Source organism: Rhodnius prolixus, unplaced genomic scaffold (assembly GCF_049639745.1).
Source record: "Rhodnius prolixus isolate KJV_2025 unplaced genomic scaffold, Rpr scaffold_4, whole genome shotgun sequence".
NCBI classification, from domain to species: domain Eukaryota; kingdom Metazoa; phylum Arthropoda; class Insecta; order Hemiptera; family Reduviidae; genus Rhodnius; species Rhodnius prolixus.
In genome coordinates this window covers 41554981-41574857 of record NW_027411614.1, presented here as the reverse complement: position 1 = coordinate 41574857, position 19877 = coordinate 41554981, and the positions used below count along the sequence as shown (strand labels likewise).

General features: G+C 33.1%; 1 protein-coding gene across 5 annotated transcripts in view; it reads left to right on the top strand.

Annotated features, from left to right (window-relative positions):
* Positions 1-19877, top strand: part of nvy (CBFA2/RUNX1 partner transcriptional co-repressor nervy) — a 47069-nt gene that overhangs the window by 2192 nt on the left and 25000 nt on the right. For 2 of the 5 annotated variants that reach the window (XM_074131094.1, XM_074131093.1), the window contains exons 2-5: positions 2757-2827; positions 12863-12928; positions 13631-13761; positions 15664-15810. In XM_074131094.1, the coding sequence (XP_073987195.1) occupies positions 2758-2827; positions 12863-12928; positions 13631-13761; positions 15664-15810 (414 nt within the window). In that variant the 5' untranslated portion in view covers position 2757. Of the gene's footprint in view, positions 1-97; positions 255-343; positions 389-2756; positions 2828-12862; positions 12929-13630; positions 13762-15663; positions 15811-19877 lie in introns of those variants that run through there. The other 3 variants (XM_074131092.1, XM_074131091.1, XM_074131095.1) reach the window with 3 other exon arrangements.

The window sequence follows — 19877 nt, the reverse complement described above, 5'->3', positions numbered from 1 at the left end:
ACTTACTTTAATAAGAAATACTTAATTTATTACATAATTTAATACTACACATTTAGGTATTTATTAGATTTACATATTTATTTCTTCCGCAAAGTTTACATACTCACCGATAACCTTAGGGAAGGTTAACAGTAGTTGCTTTGCGGCCGTTGTGTTATCATTATCAGCATTCAGCGTTGAGTATCGCCTGTTGACATGAATGGAGCGTCGTTATAACTCTTCCTAGTTTTCGTCTACACGTATGAAAATATAAGGTGAAAGGAGAAGTATTTTAAATGCATAATTCTTTGAATAAGGAATATTATTCAATTTATTATTTACTGTTAAACAACTAAACTTCCTTTTGGTGCAGCCACTTGACGAAAAAAATGAGACAAGTACCGTTATTGTACGTAAAAGTGTCTATGAACTTAATTAATTGTTAGGTGTTTATGTAAAATTGAATTTTGTTTAAAGTTACCGGGTTTAATAACGAACAAAACCACGATTATTAGGTGTCCCACTAGTTTAAAATTCCATCACTGAAGAAAGAAAGAAAAATTTCGAATAAATTACTTTTGACAGTGAGTTTTCTTTTCAAGTTTTTGTCGTAAACTAATCAATAGACGTATGCGTAGAGAAGGAAGTTTAAAGGAAGATATCAGATGGTCATAAAAACTTTAATTTCGATGGTTCGATGGGTCCTTGAATATAAATATTACTACATCCTTAACTTTAACAGGACCTTCCAGGTAAAAGTGAGTCTGTTGTGTTCAATGGTTTGATCTTGCATTAATCCCGGATGTTTAATGAACTCCGGGGTTGAGAGATTGAGAGACAAAAGTAATGTATCACACTATTTTTTTTTTTTTTTTTTTTTTTTTGTACGGAAGGATAATATGTTGATATGCTAAGGGCTAAATACGAAAAATCTTAATCGATAAAAGACTGAGTTACTTTTGGAGACTGCTTCGCTCGGTAAGTGAAAGAAACCGTGTAACCTTCATCATAGGGATTTTTCCAACAGAATACGAGAATACTCGTAAACTCACCCTCTGATATTGGCGCTCACAAAAAAAATAATCGCAATAGCTCCAAACTCAATCCGGTTTTCCAAAAAGGAACGAACACAAAATCCTAACGCGTTGCAATTTTCATTTTTCAAGTGTAAAAAAAAGTAGTGTTGATTAGGAGGAATTGGCCTTTGGAGATTGGTGGAGAATAGTTATGGAAGTTTTTCTTGGCTGAGAAAAAGAAATCTGCCATTAATCTTCGCATCTCTAAGGCGGCTCTGGTGCTTGCTTGGGCCCTGTAGATATGTTTGCTTTTCTACTGATAATGTTAGTTAATCAGCAGTTATGTCAATAAGTCCTTGTGGATAACGAGGACTCTGATCCGCTTGCCCTTTCCAATTTTCACGGTTCAAACTGAATTGGGCATTTTTTATTAAACAAAAAAGTAACTGAGCATCCAACAGAAACTAGCTGTATAGTGAATTGTGACGCTCGGAAATATCCTTTTAATCACCCAAGCACAAGGAAGTTGAGAAATGTTTAGAAATGACGAAAATAAAAATAAGAATGAAATACCAGAGGGGTGGTTAACGAATACGATTCTAACGCGGAGATCATGGGTTAGAATTCAGTTGCTAGCCCTTAGATTTTCACTTCTACTGAAAACTGCCCAGAGGCAGGCAGTGCACTGAAAAGTGCTCGGGGTGCCAATAACCTCTGATGTAGACGCGTCTCAAAAACAAAAGCAAAAAACGCGCCTAAAAAATGAAATACCCCATATCCCTTAGAATTGTGGCTTGGCTGAAGCTAAAAAAAAAATTGATTGAAAATATGGATATTAATACGCGTATTGGCTATTATAGTTCTATTTTTGAGTTGAGTTGGTTCGTGTTAATGAAGTTGAGGATTGCCCTATCACATTCTCAGATTGTTGATTTACCCGTAATGATGATAAAATTATTCAGCTACACTAGATTGCACCAAATGGATGATTTAAAACATAAATGACAGTCCAAGTTAATGTGTTTGTGCTCTAAATTACGCAAAAGAAAATGTGTATGGTAAGCCATTTTCACAGTAACTGGCTGGTTAGAGTTATGAAAAGACGAGAGAATTGTTGGCATTGGTCCCACAATCAGAGTGATTGGTTAGGCAGCTAATGTTTGCATTTTCCTTCCTTAGGGTACCATTTGTATCTAAAGCGTAAAAGTTTTCTGATATCGAAAAGTTTAAAAGTTTTTTGCTAACAAAAAGGGAAAAGCCAAAAATTAAAAACAAAGAATCTTAGCTACATTATGAAGTTTTGTTGTTTGTGGGCTGAATTAAAAGGGGAAATAAAAGTTGGAAGTATGTATACTTACTTTTTGAAATCACGCTCATAAATCTTTCTTTGTTCAACTTGAACTAATACTTTTAATTCAGGTTACCACTTTTTAGCATTAGTTTTAATAGTCAGAAATTACCTTGTAAATCTAATACCTTAATATTTAATAACTTATTGAATTCCATTTTCCTTTTATGTGCAGTTTTATGATCAGACACTAATAATAAGTCATAAATTTCCAATCCTTTATTGGAAATTAGCTTTAGAAAACAACGCTTGTGAAGTATTTTCAAAAACTACTTTTAAAAAAAGTAGATAAAAGAAAATACCTAGTGTATTTATTTCATTTTAATGTTCATTCTGCAGATTTAACTCAGAATTCTTCAAATAAGGTCAGCTTTTGTTTACGATATAATAAAAAACAATAACTTATTTTCCAGAATGGAAACTAAAGTAATTAAAGAAGAACCAGATTTTCAAAAAGATCAGTTAAAACAGAAAACATCCAAAGGTAAGGGAGAATTTTAGTTTTAATAGTACGTAATAGTAACTAAAACTTAATGGATGTATTTAAAGCCTCTATTTATATTCAATAGTACAGGTCATTTAGCTCCAATTATGAATTGTATTGGCCATTTTTTTATTTTTTTGTTTGTATCAAATTCGAGGTGTTTTTTTCTAATTGATTTTTCTGATTGATTGTTTTTTCAGCTTTCTTTCTCAGTTGTCTTCAAGTTTGTTCAAAATAACAGTCCCGTTAGAGATCCACATTCTGCTGCTTAGATGTAGTTTCTGTTCGTAGTTCGTGGCAATGGCGATCCAGGACAACTGTTTAAAAATAGGGTGAATTTCCTTAGATAACAAGTTTCCAGCGATTTGACGGCCATTCCATGTTTAATACAAATGAATATCTAGTAATTCATTCACGATAAGTTCGATCATATGGGCTTCCATTAGAATATTAAAAGAGTAAGTGTTCAAACTAATAAATGCACAGTTCATGGTTGAGACATTCAAATTCTACCAAACCTCTAATTGAGTAGTTAAATAAAGGTTAGATTCAGAAAGAAAGTCTTTTTCTGGCAAAAGTTTTTCGTTTCAGGAACATTACGATTACATATAAAATTGTTGTGGTTAAAATTGGTATTATTTGTACAGGGCGGTCTATTTTATCTATTTCTTTTGGTTTTGCTGTCAGAGTTTTTAGAAGTAAAAAACCTAGATGGCATTAAAAGAAAAACCCGTAATAGAATTTCCCCTCTCCCCAAAAGTTGTGTAATCACACTTATTACTAGGATAGGAAGTTTAAAGAAAACGTTGGAGTCATTTTCTAAGAAATCTTAAAAAACTGAAAAATTGATTTAATAACCTGATACTTCCGGTTGAAAACTTTATTGTGGCGTCCTCTGTCGTCGCTTTGGCAGCAAAAAATGAAGTGAAGATGATATAAAGGTACCGGGAGTAAACAAGTTGATACGAAAAAGAGAAAAACTGCTCATCGGATATGTAGCATGTTGAAAAAGAATTCAGAAAGTGCAGAAAAGGAGTTTGTACACCTTGGTGATAAGAAAAATATTACGATATGTAAGAAGTGGTGACGATAGAAAATAAGAACAGCTGTGAGCTGTTCCGAGAGCCTGATTTAGTGACAATGGGCGACTAAATTGAGGTGGATTGAGCATGGCGATAATGAGTGCAATGGATGGTCAGCTGGGAGATAGAAGACAATAGGCAGGGAGAGAATTATGTGTATGAGAAATTTTTTCTTACTAGCTTTTACACAGCTTTCCCAAAGGTTGTTAGTACTCAGTTAAATACATAGTCGGGAGTTAATGTGTTCACACATATTTTAGATACCTCGTACTCATCATTGTCTCATTTAGGCCGGCGTTCTTATGCTAATAGAGATACCAACGGGCCTATACTTCACCGGCCTCGAATTACTTTACTGATTTTTGCGAAGTTTTTGATTCTTTGTGCATTGTGTGACAGTTTATTTTCAACCATCTTTGGGGTTTGGATTAGCCGATTCGGATTTTCATTCATCTTTAGAGAATTAGTGAGGAGTTTATGTGGAGAATTTGATTCCATTTACAAAGTTAGATCACAAATCACTACAGAGAGTGACAGAAAATTCATAAGTGGAAGCCGTATCTAATTTACAAGCTGTAATCATTGATTATCGAATACCGCGGAATTAACCGCATATTCAAAAACAAAAAATAAAGATTAATGAGAATATATCGTTTTCTCAGCTGCTTCTTTCCATCAAAACATTATTGCTGACTAAATAAGCATATCTGCTCAGTATTTTCTTCACTTAGCTTATTGTAATTTGTCACTTGAAATGAACGATAAAATATTATAATTAAATCACTTCTAAGAGCTTTCATTGAAAAAAATGCCCGTATTAAAATTCGCACTACTTTCAGTATATTAACACAATTGTTAGTGCAAATTTTCTGCAGGCTTCGAATCTTTATTAGATCTTATTTAATTAATGAAAGTAACAAACTAAATCATTTCAGAAGGCAAACCCAGAACCTCTAAAATCAATTTCCTCGTAAACAAAATTTTAAGTTAGGTGTTCATGTGAGTTGTAAAAATCTAGTTTGGTTTGATTATTGAAGAAAGTCACAGAAACTTAAAACAAGCTTCAAGAGATGTTTTTTCGAGAATAGCTTCTTCATTTCTTATTTTTATTTTTGGGACATTATATTTTGTCTTGACACATCAATTTTTTTTAAATCTTTTTTTCGGATTCAAGAGTCTTCAAAACATAAAAAAGAAAAAACTCAGTTTTGGCAATTTGCCACAATTGCAAAGTTTTCTGTAAAAAAATTCAATCTTATTTAGTCTAGCTTAAAATAAATGGAGAATATTGGCGACAAAGACAGTTCATAGAGAAATTCTATGGGTAGGGGCCCTTGAGTAAGGGACAATCTAAGCTTCTTCCCGCTTATTCTACGAGGATAAAGAAAGATTTTCTGAAATAAAGAAATTCTTGTCAGCTGCGGCTAGTAAATATTAAACCTAACGCAGCAAAACATTCTCAGCTAATCACTTTGCAAGCACCTTTCAGGAAGTAATCAATTTATTAATTGATACAATATAAATAGTTGTCGGGTTTTGAAAGTGAGACTAGATAACGAATTACTCTTTCAATCTCTACAATCACTTTATAATGGAAACAGAGTTAAGAATTATGGTTAGAGGAGAGTTTTGTTATCTGCAATGTTGTTACCGAAGTCAGCATACAGCCTGAGGGTTACTACTGTCGGACACACAAAGCTGCTGCATCGTTCAAACAGCCCTTTCGTTCTATAATTCGAGAATTGTGAGTGCATGACAAAGCTACGGGCTGTAGTTGGTGTAGTTCAAGTGTTATTAACGACGTCAACTATAAGCTCTCTTTATACTAACTTTTCCTTTTGCTGGGATGTACTTTCTGATGAATGTTGATAGGAATGCTAGAATCTCCTCGAATCATTATTATGTTAGTTATAGTTTAATTAATCACTCATGCGTAATTCATACTTCTTTTTTTACCATCCCAGAAAGTAATTCTTGCAGAAGCAAATGTTACAAAAATTTTGTCCACCATTTGTATTCTTGATTATCTTGAGAAATTCTTGTTTACTTTGAATCATTAATTAAGATATTATTGGAATTTCTAAATTGCAAAACTTAGTTACCTAATTTTTTCTGAACGGAAGAGAAATTAATGAGACTGATAAAAAGCAGTAAAGAATAATTTTGCCTACAAATTAAAAACCAACTTAAAGTGCTCCATAAAATGTCAAAATTACTATTTGTATGGAAGGCTGAAAAGATTTCTAGATTTCTAGATTGGGTATAATGGCGAAAAATTGTGATCACACTGGTAACATATTCAGCTGACCTAGCCAGCATCATGCTGTTGTCTGTTGCCCATCAGGACTAATTTGGAATTCAGCGAGCTTAACTGTCATCAAAATATAATTACAAATGTGCACGGGGGCAAGAACAATGTCGGAGGGGCATTGTGTTGTATGTGGAAGCGGCACTAAGTGGCCAGCCGTCAAAAATCAAATACTAATCTGGAGGGTTTGGTCGCCGGCGACGTGACAGCATTCTATTATAGTTACAAATCGGTGGTAATATTTCGCCTTTTCTGTTTAGCAACCGAGTGTAATGCTAGCTTCATGTCTATGCTAATAAATTCCCTATCAGATCATGCTCGTTGATTGCTTACGTCCCGTGATTTTTAGCCATCATTCTTGTTCCTGTATCATTCCCTAGACCTGCCATAAAGACTATTATTAAGGTTTTAAGTATGGTTTAAAACTAACTGCTAGGAGAACATTTTTATTTGATTTGGGTTTTCCTTTTTATCTGATACTTATAATCTGTATAATCAACTACGATTTGTAAATCAAATATCTGCGAGTTACACTGGACAGATTTCTTAGCAGTTCTATTTAGAGGTTAAAGTGTTTCATAAGCCTGAGGAGTTGATCTGTTCACCTTGTAATGCACAGCTACCTACTGTAATTGTACAATTTTCTCTAATGCTTAAAACATCCGTCTAGATGTAGTATAAACTCTCAATTTTTAAAAGTTTTTTTTTGTCTTTTATATCAGTAATCGCCGCGGGTCCAAATAATATATGACTAAAGCAGAGTATAAACAAATAATAAGGTAAGCTCTTAATGCAAGCTTCCAAAATATATATAAGTATTAAACTTGTGAGATAGAAATTATGGAAGTTATAATTAACTTGTCAATCCTTCAACTTAAGGAAGTAAATTTTGAAAATATTGATTGCTTCTACTTCAAAAACTATATAAATGATAGCTAATTTGGATGATGATCATATTGATAAATTGATAATATAGTTTGTATTCAAACTGCCAACTATAAACAGAATCGGTGGCTTGCAATTTAGCAATTTTGATGAATATTTGACCCTCAGTTTGAGCGGATTTAGTTTGATTTATTGTTGAAAAAATTTATCTTAATATGTGAAAATATTTATAAAACATACTATGTCCCCCTTAAATCGGTAATGCCGCATGATCTCCAGAAGCCTGATCCTGATTCCTGTAAAGTTCCAGCAATGGTTAGTGTTTCATATTTCTTCAGCGATTGTGACGATTAGAGCCACATTATGTTCTCTACATATTTTACATGGAGAGTATGAAGCCAAATCCAATCCTATTAACCGTTCAAGAATCGGAGATCGATTGATTGAAATAACTATTACGCTATGTCAGAACCCCTTGCAGATATTGCCAGGGACAAATGCTGCTCATAAACCTAGTAACGATCTCTGAACGGAAGCCCCAGGAAGAGAAGATATCCGGCCAATTGGAATAACGTTCCCTGGCGCCTAAATATTTGTCATCCGAAGAGAGAGTATTTTCCACCCCCTCGTAACCGAGGTTCTCGTAAGACCGAGTTAGTCAGAAAGGACTACTTATTCTGTGGAAACTCGAAGGCTCTGTTTTCGATATATTTATCTCTGCGCCATTCATCCTTAGCTCGGGTTGCATGACATTTTGATTGGTCTGAGTTAGTGTTTGTCTGTGGGTTTGCTAAATCCAAATAGTTTTACATATTAACTGTGTCAGCCAAATCTATAATGAGTTAGTATTATGGGGAGTTTTCTTTGCATTATAAGGTTGGGATGCCCTAGAAGTGCCAACATTCTTGAAGAAGTTTGTTTCTCTTAAGGAGAGGAAACTGAAGAAAAGTAGACAGATATTGCTCGCTATCTGAAATACCCAAAAATTTTGAACAAAGAATAGTAATAGTAAATAGAAATTTTTGTTTCGCACATTTTAAAGAACTGGTGATAAATTGTATGTTTGGATAGTTGGTTGAGTTAAAAAAAAATCCTAAATGATAAGCATTTCGATCATCTCTGGTGTCCTTCAAGAACTGTTTTGTGGCGGTAGGAGATGGAAGGTTACTATAAGAGTTTTCAGTATTTGAAGTTAAGAATAAAATTGGAAAGGCAAGTTAGATATTGATTTGGTTGTAAATAATGTGATGGAAATATTTCTTTGGTATATGAAATAGGCAGCGCGGTGCGGCATTATTGTTAATTTTAGTGTTTGAGGGTAACAGGTGCACCGGCACAGCTGTTGGCCGCTCTCAGCCGATGCTGTACTCTGGCGGCATTTCCGCATACCCACTGCTTCTTCTTCTTCTTCTTCTTTCAATTCTTCTCCCTCTTTACTTACCTAATCGTCGGCACACTGTAGCTACCAGCAAGATTAGCCTCCTTATCACTCGAATACTAACTGCTGTTTACACTTTGGCTATTTATTTTCCCACCCAATCAATTCTGCCCCCAGAAGTAAGTGTGTGAAAGTAGAGCCATCGAGATAACGATCTAATGGTATTGCAGAATGTACATCGCCTGATGATGATCAGTAAGGAATATGCCTTCCGTCTTCCAATAGTTTTTACAAGAGAATACTCTTGGCAAGAGAAGGGATTAGCTCAGTAATTAAGGAAATGGATTCCCTCGCGGATATCCTGGATTCGTATTCTAGGAGCTACTTACAGCTTACTGCCTGGTGAAGGACAGTATTGTCTGATACAAGAGAACATTCTCCGGAGGCCGCTGAGCGCTGAAAAAATTGCAGGTTCAATTACCTCAGCAAAATTATATTTCGCCTTAAAACTCGTGAGTTTCCCCGTTTTAAAATTAGTTTCAAGATAGTTTAATTCGATTTTTGCTAATTAACGCAATAGGTAAATCCCAGCCATGGGATGGGATAAAATTAATCAATAATCTTCCTGGAGCTGATTACTTCAGGAATACTCAGGTGTTTCAAGAAGTATTTGTAGTCAGGTGGCAAGTTTTCCGGTTGATTTGTAATACAAGCAAAACTTTATTGCCCACTTCATCTAATTTCTGAACCGTTCGTTTTACGGACGTTATCTGAAGAAGAATTAAGCGGAGATCAACCTTTCAGAAAGACTCTCAGTGAATTGTAAGATGTACTCTTTGTATGTAATGGTTTCACCAAGTTTTCAGAAATCGGGATCAATCCGTCCAGAGTCCACTGAACACAGAGGATAACCTTCTTTGGATCAAATTCCGGTTTTTTAGGCAATGCGTAGGCGGATTATTTTTTCAATTTCCCTACATCTCAAACCGATCTAAAGAGATGTTACCACTTACATTTTTCGCCACTTCACCTTTTTAAGTATTTTAAAAAAGCAACCATAAGATGGTACCACGACATCGTAGGCTATCAGAGCATGGCTTCGCGCTTACGAGCAAGCGAAATACTAGTGCACGTACAATGTAAGATGCCGAAAACTACCAAAATCTTTCAAAATTCCTCTTCAAACCAAAAAAAAAAGTTTTGTAAAACTTCAAACACAAGTGATGTATCTAAATATATTACTAAACCAAGATATTCAAAGAGTAGGAGTGATATAAAATACTTGAATATCGAAAATCTGATAAAAGCACAATACTTCCTCTTACAATGAGTAAGAACGTTTGTTTTTTTGCTCTAAAATGGCTAATTTCAATAAATAGAAGCCTAGCAGGTCGACTGCCACTTTCATAACGGCCACTATCCGCAATACGGATTCTATTGAAAATATATTTAGCGACTCCACCTATTTCATGTTTTGTCCCATTTGATAAAACTGGCGATGTATTTATGATGAAGGAGTACACTCTTGGGTGGATGGTTCATTTCTCCCACCACTCTGTATTATATTATGCGCACCACTTAAAACAACAGATAATCTATGTAAATTGGGAAGTGTAAAGAAGTAAATCAACATCATTACGCTTTGGGACCATTTCAATAGTAGAGACGGCCTGAATGGAACCGTTTCAACGTGCTCTATTTTATAAAAGTCTAAAAATTCCATCGTGCACAACAAAATTTAGAATAATTCGAGTTTTTAATTTCTTAATTATTTAAGTTAGCCTTTAATGAAGAGACAAATTCTCATTGGTAAAAATAAATTACCAACCATGTTTAAGGAAGTAAATCTGGTTTAAGATCCAAATTACATACATTCTCTTACTCCTACATTTTTTAATTACTTTTTACTTTTATCGAGCGTTTCCCGCTACAGTTGATTGTTCTGCCTTCAGAAATCCCAGTGGCTCATTTTGAAGGTCTTGACTTGGAGGTATGAAACGCTAACTTCTGACTTCACGAGTAATAGTGCGAGATAGTAATTAACATACTTAGTGTTTTAAAAAATGTTTTACTGCTTACAAAAATTGTATCGTACACAATTACTAAGTATAGAGTGTGGAGCTAAGTATGGTGTGTAAGCTTTAATATACAAATCTCTATAGAGCTGATGAATCACCCTCTCATGATGGATGAATGAAAAACCGGAAACAATCAGGTCTAAAAACCAACGTGCTGTAATGAATAAAATCATCTATTTAGAATACATTTTATGGATCAGTATTAGTTTCATCTAACTTTTATCAATTACGTGTGAATGTCCGTTTTAAAAGTTAGCTGTCCCAAATGAACCGATTGACACAAATTCAAATTAATTAAAATAAATAATTGATTTTTTCCCAAATCAGAAAAAAAATCTGTTCTTTTGAACGATAAAGGTACGCTGAAAGTAATTTTTAGTTTTTACTCCTGTAATATTCAAGTACAGTGAATTTAAGTTTATAATTGTAGCTTGATTTATTTTTTGGTTATTTTGTTTTTTAAATTTATATATTAAAGGTACATGATTTTTGATAGAAAAGCAGAGAAATGTGTGTGATAATGTGCGAGGGTAGGAGAGTAAAAGAGAGAGAATGATGCATGCGCCGCCTTGTGTTGAGGACCGAAATCAGAGAGCGAAGAGCCAGAAGAGGAGGTCTGGGGTTGTATGTTGATGTTGAAAAGCTATGTGGCCGACAGCAAGCAGGCCTGACTCTGACAGCGTTATGATTAACCTTGCGTTCAGTGTGTAGCACTGAACTGTAGGAGAGACTAAACCTGCACCACCAGCAGCAGCAGCAGCAATAACAACAACAACAACCTCCACACAACTCAGCTCTGTACGCTTCTCAATCTACATTTAACTTAAACAACAGCACCAACTATGTGCTCTTACATTTTGTAATGTTGCTAACAAGAGACTATCTCCGCTAGTTCATATATAAACACAAATCTGTGTATTAAAATTGTAATTTTATTTACAAGTAACAAGTTAGCTTAATGATACTGGATGTAAACAAAGTAAAATGAATCACAGCCAAGAACTTCACGACACAACTGCACATTCAAAACATACAAATCTAGATCCATAGACAAAGGAAATAATATATGAACTCAATTTACAGAGCAGACGTAACTATAGTAATCAAAAAGATAGCTGTGTTAGGCTGTATTCTTGATTGTATTTCTTAGTATTGCCCTACTCCAGTTGCAACAACCCACCCTTATCTATCTGACTTACTGTCGAGGTCCCACTTCTGTTTGGAAATGTTTGGCTAGTTAAAAATCCTTTGTAAAAGGCCTGCATCCAAAATAACAGTTGGAAAACCTCTTACTTTGTTTTCAGAATTATGATCAGGTCGTCGAAACTAGTCAGTAATTGTTTGTAGAATAACTGTTAACATTTTTTTTTTTTTTTTTTACTTAGGCGCATCAGCATCTACGAGGGTCGTTTGAAAAGTCCGTGCAAAGTCAGAGAGATAGCACTACTGGCGCGTATCGAGGTTATGTTTAGTTAGTAGCATCTCTTGGAAGAACACACACCAAGTTTCAGCCAGATCGGTCTATTTCTTTGTGTTTGGCATTCGTTTGAATCGAGGAAGTCGAGTGATTTTCAAAAAGTGGACGAAAAAGAATTTCGTGTGTTGATTAAACACTACTTTATGAAAGGCAAAACGCCTCAGGAGACTAAAGAGAAGCTTGATAAACATTATGGTGACTCTGCACCTTCGATTAGAACAGTTTATAAGTGGTTTCAAAATTTTCGGAGTGGCCATATGGGCACAAGTGACGCTGAACGTTCTGGACGCCCTGTTGAGGTTACTACTCCAGTAATCATTGATAAAATCCATGATATGGTGATGGATGACAGAAGAGTGAAGGTGCGTGAGATTGCTAGTGCTGTGGGCATCTCGAATGAACGGGTACATATTATTATGCATCAACATTTGGACATGACAAAGCTATCCGCAAGATGGGTGCCGCGATTGCTCCCACTGAGTTTACGCTAACCACTGAGCTGATCCGTTCCCATTTACATTTATTGTTAGTAGAAAAAATAATAGTAGTTGGGAAAAATCTTCATTTTTAAGGTTTCCTCTAATTCGTTCATTAGAATGAGCTTAGGTTTTCTATTAGTTTCGCTATGAAAACATCCTGAGTCTAGTATTAACAATAAATTGGTGAGAATAGAAAAAAAAGGTTTTGTGGATTCCAATTCAGTTACTGGGGCCAAAGTATATTTGTACAGTGGGCGCTTATAAGCACGTTTAATCTGAGTTAGAAATAAACTAAAAAAAATTAATTGCTCTAATACTATTTTCATTGGTGGTCTTATGATTTTGCAGGTAAGGAAGATATTGTGGAATGTCCAAGAACACCTAGTGTTGACGGTTCTGCTAATAACACTCCTTGTAAGTATTTTGATTTATTTTTTGTCATTTTAATAAAATATATTGTATTATAAACTCCTTTTTTCACTACCTTAAATGAAATTATAAAAAGGTACTCGATAGGATAATGGAAGAAAACAGTAAGCGCTTCGACTGTTGAGTAAAATGAATAATTGATCTATGACTAAAATGTTTTACTAAAAAAGAAAAAACAAATTGCTGTTAGTTCATCTTTTTCTATTTAAAAGGTCCCACAGTAATTAAAATAAGAAAAAATTGTTTGTGAAATGAAAATAGCTGATAATCTTTTAATCCAAGGGATCTTATTTAGCTAGGACAATAATTTGCCTCCACATTGAAGCTGCTTAATATTGCAGCAGACTTACATATATTAGCGATCATTTTGAGACGATTTTAACGATAAAATTCATACTTTTAAATTTAAACCTAAACTTGAAAGATTTGATACTTATAATCCCGTAAATTCTAAATATTTTTTTTAGCTGACATACTGACAGTTAAGGCAAAGTGATATTAGCTTCGCTTTCTATTTCTGCTTGACGTCTTGCATATCATTTTTGAAGAAATCTTTTATTTGGAGTAGAGGAACTTTAAAGCAGATAATGCAGAATATAATCTCTGCAATAATAAACAGTTTTACTTTCATTTTTTTAGTTCTACGTTCCTCGTTACTACTTAAAGTTTAAATGACCTGTTTATTAGGCAGTAGTCCAGTAGAATCCCATGAACCAATACAGAAAATGAAGCGATTATTGTGCACCTTGGTGAATCACGTTAGAGAAATCAATCCAGAAACTGGTGAAAAGGTGGCCAAACTGGTTCTTGCTCTTGTTGTAAGTTTTGTTTTAATTATATTTTTTGTGTTCCCTTTTTTAATAGATACATAATAAATAATTAATAAGCAAGAAAATGAAATACACTCAGCCCCCCCCCAAAAAAACAAACACTTCTCCAACCATAGACATCAGAAGGAAAATGCTTAAATACGGATGAATTTCCAACTTTATTTTTATATTATACTAATTATAACCTGAAAAAATAGATTGAAACTCTCTCAAACGGTTCTTTCTTATCGTAATTTACTTATAAAAATTTTCTTGAAACTACCTTGCGCCAAAAATATTGCTAAAAACAACAAAATGTGTTCAGTAGCAGTTCCTCTTAATCGAATTTCTTTAAAGTTTGAGAACAGTACAACATATCCTTTATCCTCTCAGTTGTAAAGTACTCCTTCTAACCTTGCTTAGCCATATTCCTATCCCTCCGAGATAAAGTGCCACATCTAGAGGACTCTACCTCGCATCCCATCTCTCCAGTCTAACAAAAATCCTACGCACCAACGTCAGCGCATCTTACGTTGCTACAGACTGTTCACATTACCTAAAATTCCATATTTTGTTCTTGACCTAGGAAAATAAAGTTATACCAAAATTTCATTCCAAACTTTCCCAACTCTTTAGGGTGGCTTAAACAACCTGTCCCAAACTACACTTTCCTCGAATCCTTCCTAAAGGCTCGCGATTACCTGGTCGCATAATAGAAAAAGGGCATTCTTCGAATCCACTTCATCGGTAACCTTAGAATAGAAAGGGGAAGTAAAAATTGATATTCTATTACTTAGTGCCAGTAAAGTAATATGGTGCGACAATTTTGAAAAAAATTACAGTCAAGTTTCTTGCATCTAAAATACAAAAACATCAGTGAAAGGTTTTCGTGCTAAATGTGACCTGAATCCATCATCGTATAGTTAACTAAAGGTACTCCTGGAAAGAGAAAAATCTTAGAGTGGGGTGTCTCCTACCCACAACCGTCGTGGGGCAATCCATTTCTTTGCCGTTAGATTTCCCTCTTCTCCGATATTACTGTCAGCAGTCCTGTTGGTTATCTGTTAACACTAGTGTTTATGAGTAATAAATAACTGAGACGTGTAAGGAGAATTAGTATAAACTTTTTCAAAAATTGTCTGAGGAACCGTTCTAACTTTTTAAGTGCGAGAGAGCTCTTTTATTGTTTCAGAAGTTATTTGACCACTTTAAAGACCGAACCAAGAAAAAAAACAACTTTTTTTTCGATATAAAATCAACTTAAACTTGTAATAATAATAATATAATTCTAAATTTGGCATTTTTATTTTCATCAGCCTTTATTTTTTTTGTTTACTTCTTCTTCTTAAGGCTTCTTCTTATCTATTATTAGGATGAAGTCCCCAATACTTTGTAGGCCAGATATTTCCTTGCTGATCCTATCTTCGTTTTCAACAGTTCCTATCCGAACTCTTTTTTTTTTTTGCTGAAACTTCCTTAGTTTGAAAAAACAACATAACTTAAATAAATTAATTTTCAACTGCTCTATTTTAATCTTGTTATTTTAAGATGAAAGTTGTTTTTCTAAATAATAACCATAACTTTCTAGAACGCATTCATCTGCTCACTTACCCAGATGATGTTATTGTTTGTTCAAAACCCACCACAAGTCTTGTTCATATAATGCCCCTATATCCTTGGGGAATCTCTAATATAATTACCCGCATTTTCCCGACAGATACTCTCCAAAGCTTTTCTCAACATTTCTACCAAGCATGTATAATACAAAGCAAACTCTTCCGTTTAATTTACACCTTATTATTTTTAAAACATTTCTTTAAATGTCCAATGTGCTGTGTAGTTCAACAAATGAAAACTCGATTACTTGGAAATTAATGAATTATATTTACAAATTGATTCATTTCTTTTCAGGCAGGCAACATGACTTTAGATGATTTCCAGAAAAGCCTTCAAGAAGCTGCTAATTGTCCACTACGTCCTTTTGTCGTGCCTTTTCTATTAGCCTATCTTCCAGTTCTGCAAAAGGAAGTAGCACATCTGGCAAGAAGTTCCAAACAGGTAAGAGTTTTACATTTTTACCCAGAATTTAATTGGAATTATTTTTTGTTTCTCGCTCAACCTAATGACTTCTACTCTTTATAAATTAAGCTAAATATCTGTTTCGACTTTTCAATAGTATTTCTATTATTTAGACTGTTTACTAAAATCTCTTATCCTAATGCCTGCTTAATAGTAATCTTATGTTGTCCTTTCTCTCCCCATTTTATCTTCTCTTTTTCTCCAACTTATTCTGTTAGTTTCTTCGGGCACGGATTTAAACTCCTTAGATATCACATTTCTTGGCAACCTGTATTTTTTTTTATTTACGTCCGAACATGCAAGTAAGATTGTTTAGTTTAAAAGGTAAAATATAAGAAATGCATTACACGCTCCCAAATGAATTTTATCTTAGAAAATTACTCATTTATTTAATTAATTTTTGAAAGATATCTATTTAAATAAGTATCAAATGATAGTTAGAAAATTACATTTTCAGGACATTAGAATATCTTTGATTTTATCTGTGGTAGCAGGCCTGTTTATTGCATCCCTGACCTGTTTCGAGCTTACATCCATCATTAGAGGTGGATTAACTAGTTTGATATAGAAATTTCGGCTTCCTTAAGTTTCCGTCTCGAACTTGCTGATATTATCCAGCACACAGACTAAACCACATTTTCAACCGATTAGAAGGGCTTATGACGACAGTTTTGATGAAAAATTTTAGTAAGCATCGGATTTTCAAATAAGATTTAGATGAATTCTTGTGAGAGTTTTATCTTCTTCGTTTAATGTAATCAGGGCCGGATTTTCCTATAGGCTAACTAGCCTTCAGCCTACGGCCTCAAGATCAAGAGGGGCCTACATTCAAATTGTTAGCAAAATTAAAATTACACTATTTTAAAAAAAGTAACATATTGATATATATCATAGTAGTGATTTTTTTATGATTTCTCAGGTAATTGACAAACTTAAAAACGAGAGGTAAAAGGGCCTTATAAGCTGAATAGCCTAGGGTAAAAATCTGTCGAGAGGGAAACGAGATATTTAGAGTTAAAGTTTGGTTTCGTTTGAAACAGTGAAATCTTTAACTTCAGATATCTCAAAAACTACTCGATGAATTTTGTTTATATTTCACCTGTATGTGGAGAAAACGTTTGTCTATAACTGTATATAATTTCGTAAAAATCTGTCGAGCGGTTAACATGATATGTATAGTTAAAGTTTCGTTTCGTTTGAAACAGAGAAATCTTTAACTTTAAATATCACAAAAACTACTCGATGGATTTTGTTTATATTTCTCCTGTATATGGAGAAAACTTTTGTCTATAACTGTATAAAATTTCGTAAAAATCTGTCGAGCAGTTAACGAGATATTTAAAGTTAAAGTTTTGTTTCGTTTGAAACAGAGAAATCTTTAACTTCAAATACCTCAAAAACTATTCGATGGAATTTGTTTATATTTCACCTGCATATGGAGGCAACCTTTCTCTATAACTGTATAAAATTTCGTAAAAATCTGTCGTGTAGTTAACGAGATATTTAGAGTTAAAGTTTGGTTCCGTTTGAAACAGTGAAATCTTTAACTTCAAATATCTCAAAAACTACTCGATGGATTTTGTTTATATTTTACCTGTATATGGAGACAACTTTTCTCTATAACTGTATAAAATTTCGTAAAAATCTGACGAGCAGTTAACGAGATATTTAGAGTTAAAATTTGGTTTCGTTGGAAATAGTGAAATCTTTAACTTCAAATCAAATATCTCAAAAACTACTCGATGAATTTTGTTTATATTTCACCTGTATATGGAGAAAATGTTTATCTATAACTGTATATAATTTCGTAAAAATCTGTCGAGTAGTTAACGAGATATTTAGAGTTAAAATTTTGTATCGTTTGAAACAGTGAAATCTTTAACTTTAAATATCACAAAAACTACTCGATGGATTTTGTTTATATTTCACCTGTATATAGAGAAAACTTTTGTCTATAACTATATAAAATTTCGTAAAAATCTGTCGAGCAGTTAACAAGATATTTAAAGTTAAAGTTTGGTTTCGTTGGAAATAGTGAAATCTTTAACTTCAAATATCTCAAAAACTACTCGATGAATTTTGTTTACATTTCACCTGTATATGGAGAAAACGTTTATCTATAACTGTATATAATTTCGTAAAAATCTGTCGAGCGGTTAACATGATATGTATAGTTAAAGTTTCGTTTCGTTTGAAACAGAGAAATCTTTAACTTTAAATATCACAAAAACTACTCGATGGATTTTGTTTATATCTCTCCTGTATATGGAGAAAACTTTTGTCTATAACTGTATAAAATTTCGTAAAAATCTGTAGAGCAGTTAACGAGATATTTAAAGTTAAAGTTTTGTTTCGTTTGAAACAGAGAAATCTTTAACTTCAAATACCTCAAAAACTATTCGATGGAATTTGTTTATATTTCACCTGCATATGGAGGCAACCTTTCTCTATAACTGTATAAAATTTCGTAAAAATCTGTCGTGTAGTTAACGAGATATTTAGAGTTAAAGTTTGGTTCAGTTTGAAACAGTGAAATATTTAACTTCAAATATCTCAAAAACTACTCGATGGATTTTGTTTATATTTTACCTGTATATGGAGACAACTTTCTCTATAACTGTATAAAATTTCGTAAATATCTGACGAGCAGTTAACGAGATATTTAGAGTTAAAATTTGGTTTCGTTGGAAATAGTGAAATATTTAACTTCAAATATCTCAAAAACTACTCGATGGATTTTGTTTATATTTCCCCTGTATATGAAAACAACTTTTGTCTATAATTGTATAAAATTCCGTAAAAATCTGTCGAGTAGTTAACGAGATATTTAGAGTTAAAATTTTGTATCGTTTGAAACAGTGAAATCTTTAACTTCAAATATCTCAAAAACTATTCGATGGATTTTGTTTATATTTCACCTGTATATAGAGAAAACTTTTGTCTATAACTATATAAAATTTCGTAAAAATCTGTCGAGCAGTTAACGAGATATTTAGAGTTAAAATTTGGTTTCGTTGGAAATAGTGAAATCTTTAACTTCAAATATCTCAAAAACTACTCGATGAATTTTGTTTATATTTCACCTGTATATGGAGAATACGTTTATCTATAAATATATATAATTTCGTAAAAATCTGTCGAGCGGTTAACATGATATGTATAGTTAAAGTTTCGTTTCGTTTGAAACAGAGAAATCTTTAACTTTAAATATCACAAAAACTACTCGATGGATTTTGTTTATATTTCTCCTGTATATGGAGAAAACTTTTGTCTATAACTGTATAAAATTTCGTAAAAATCTGTCGAGCAGTTAACGAGATATTTAGAGTTAAAGTTTGGTTCCGTTTGAAACAGTGAAATCTTTAACTTCAAATATCTCAAAAACTACTCGATGGATTTTGTTTATATTTTACCTGTATATGGAGACAACTTTTCTCTATAACTGTATAAAATTTCGTAAAAATCTGACGAGCAGTTATCGAGATATTTAGAGTTAAAGTTTGGTTTCGTTTGAAATAGTGAAATCTTTAACTTCAAATATCTCAAAAACTATTCGATGGATTTTGTTTATATTTCCCCTGTATATGAAAACAACTTTTGTCTATAATTGTATAAAATTTCGTAAAAATCTGTCGAGTAGTTAACGAGATATTTAGAGTTAAAATTTTGTATCGTTTGAAACAGTGAAATCTTTACCTTCAAATATCTCAAAAACTATTCGATGGATATTGTTTATATTTCACCTGTATATAGAGAAAACTTTTGTCTATAACTATATAAAATTTCGTAAAAATCTGTCGAGCAGTTAACAAGATATTTAGAGTTAAAGTTTGGTTTCGTTGGAAATAGTGAAATCTTTAACTTCAAATATCTCAAAAACTACCCGATGAATTTTGTTTATATTTCACCTGTATTTGGAGAAAACGTTTATCTATAATTGTATATAATTTCGTAAAAATCTGTCGAGCGGTTAACATGATATGTATAGTTAAAGTTTCGTTTCGTTTGAAACAGAGAAATCTTTAACTTTAAATATCACAAAAACT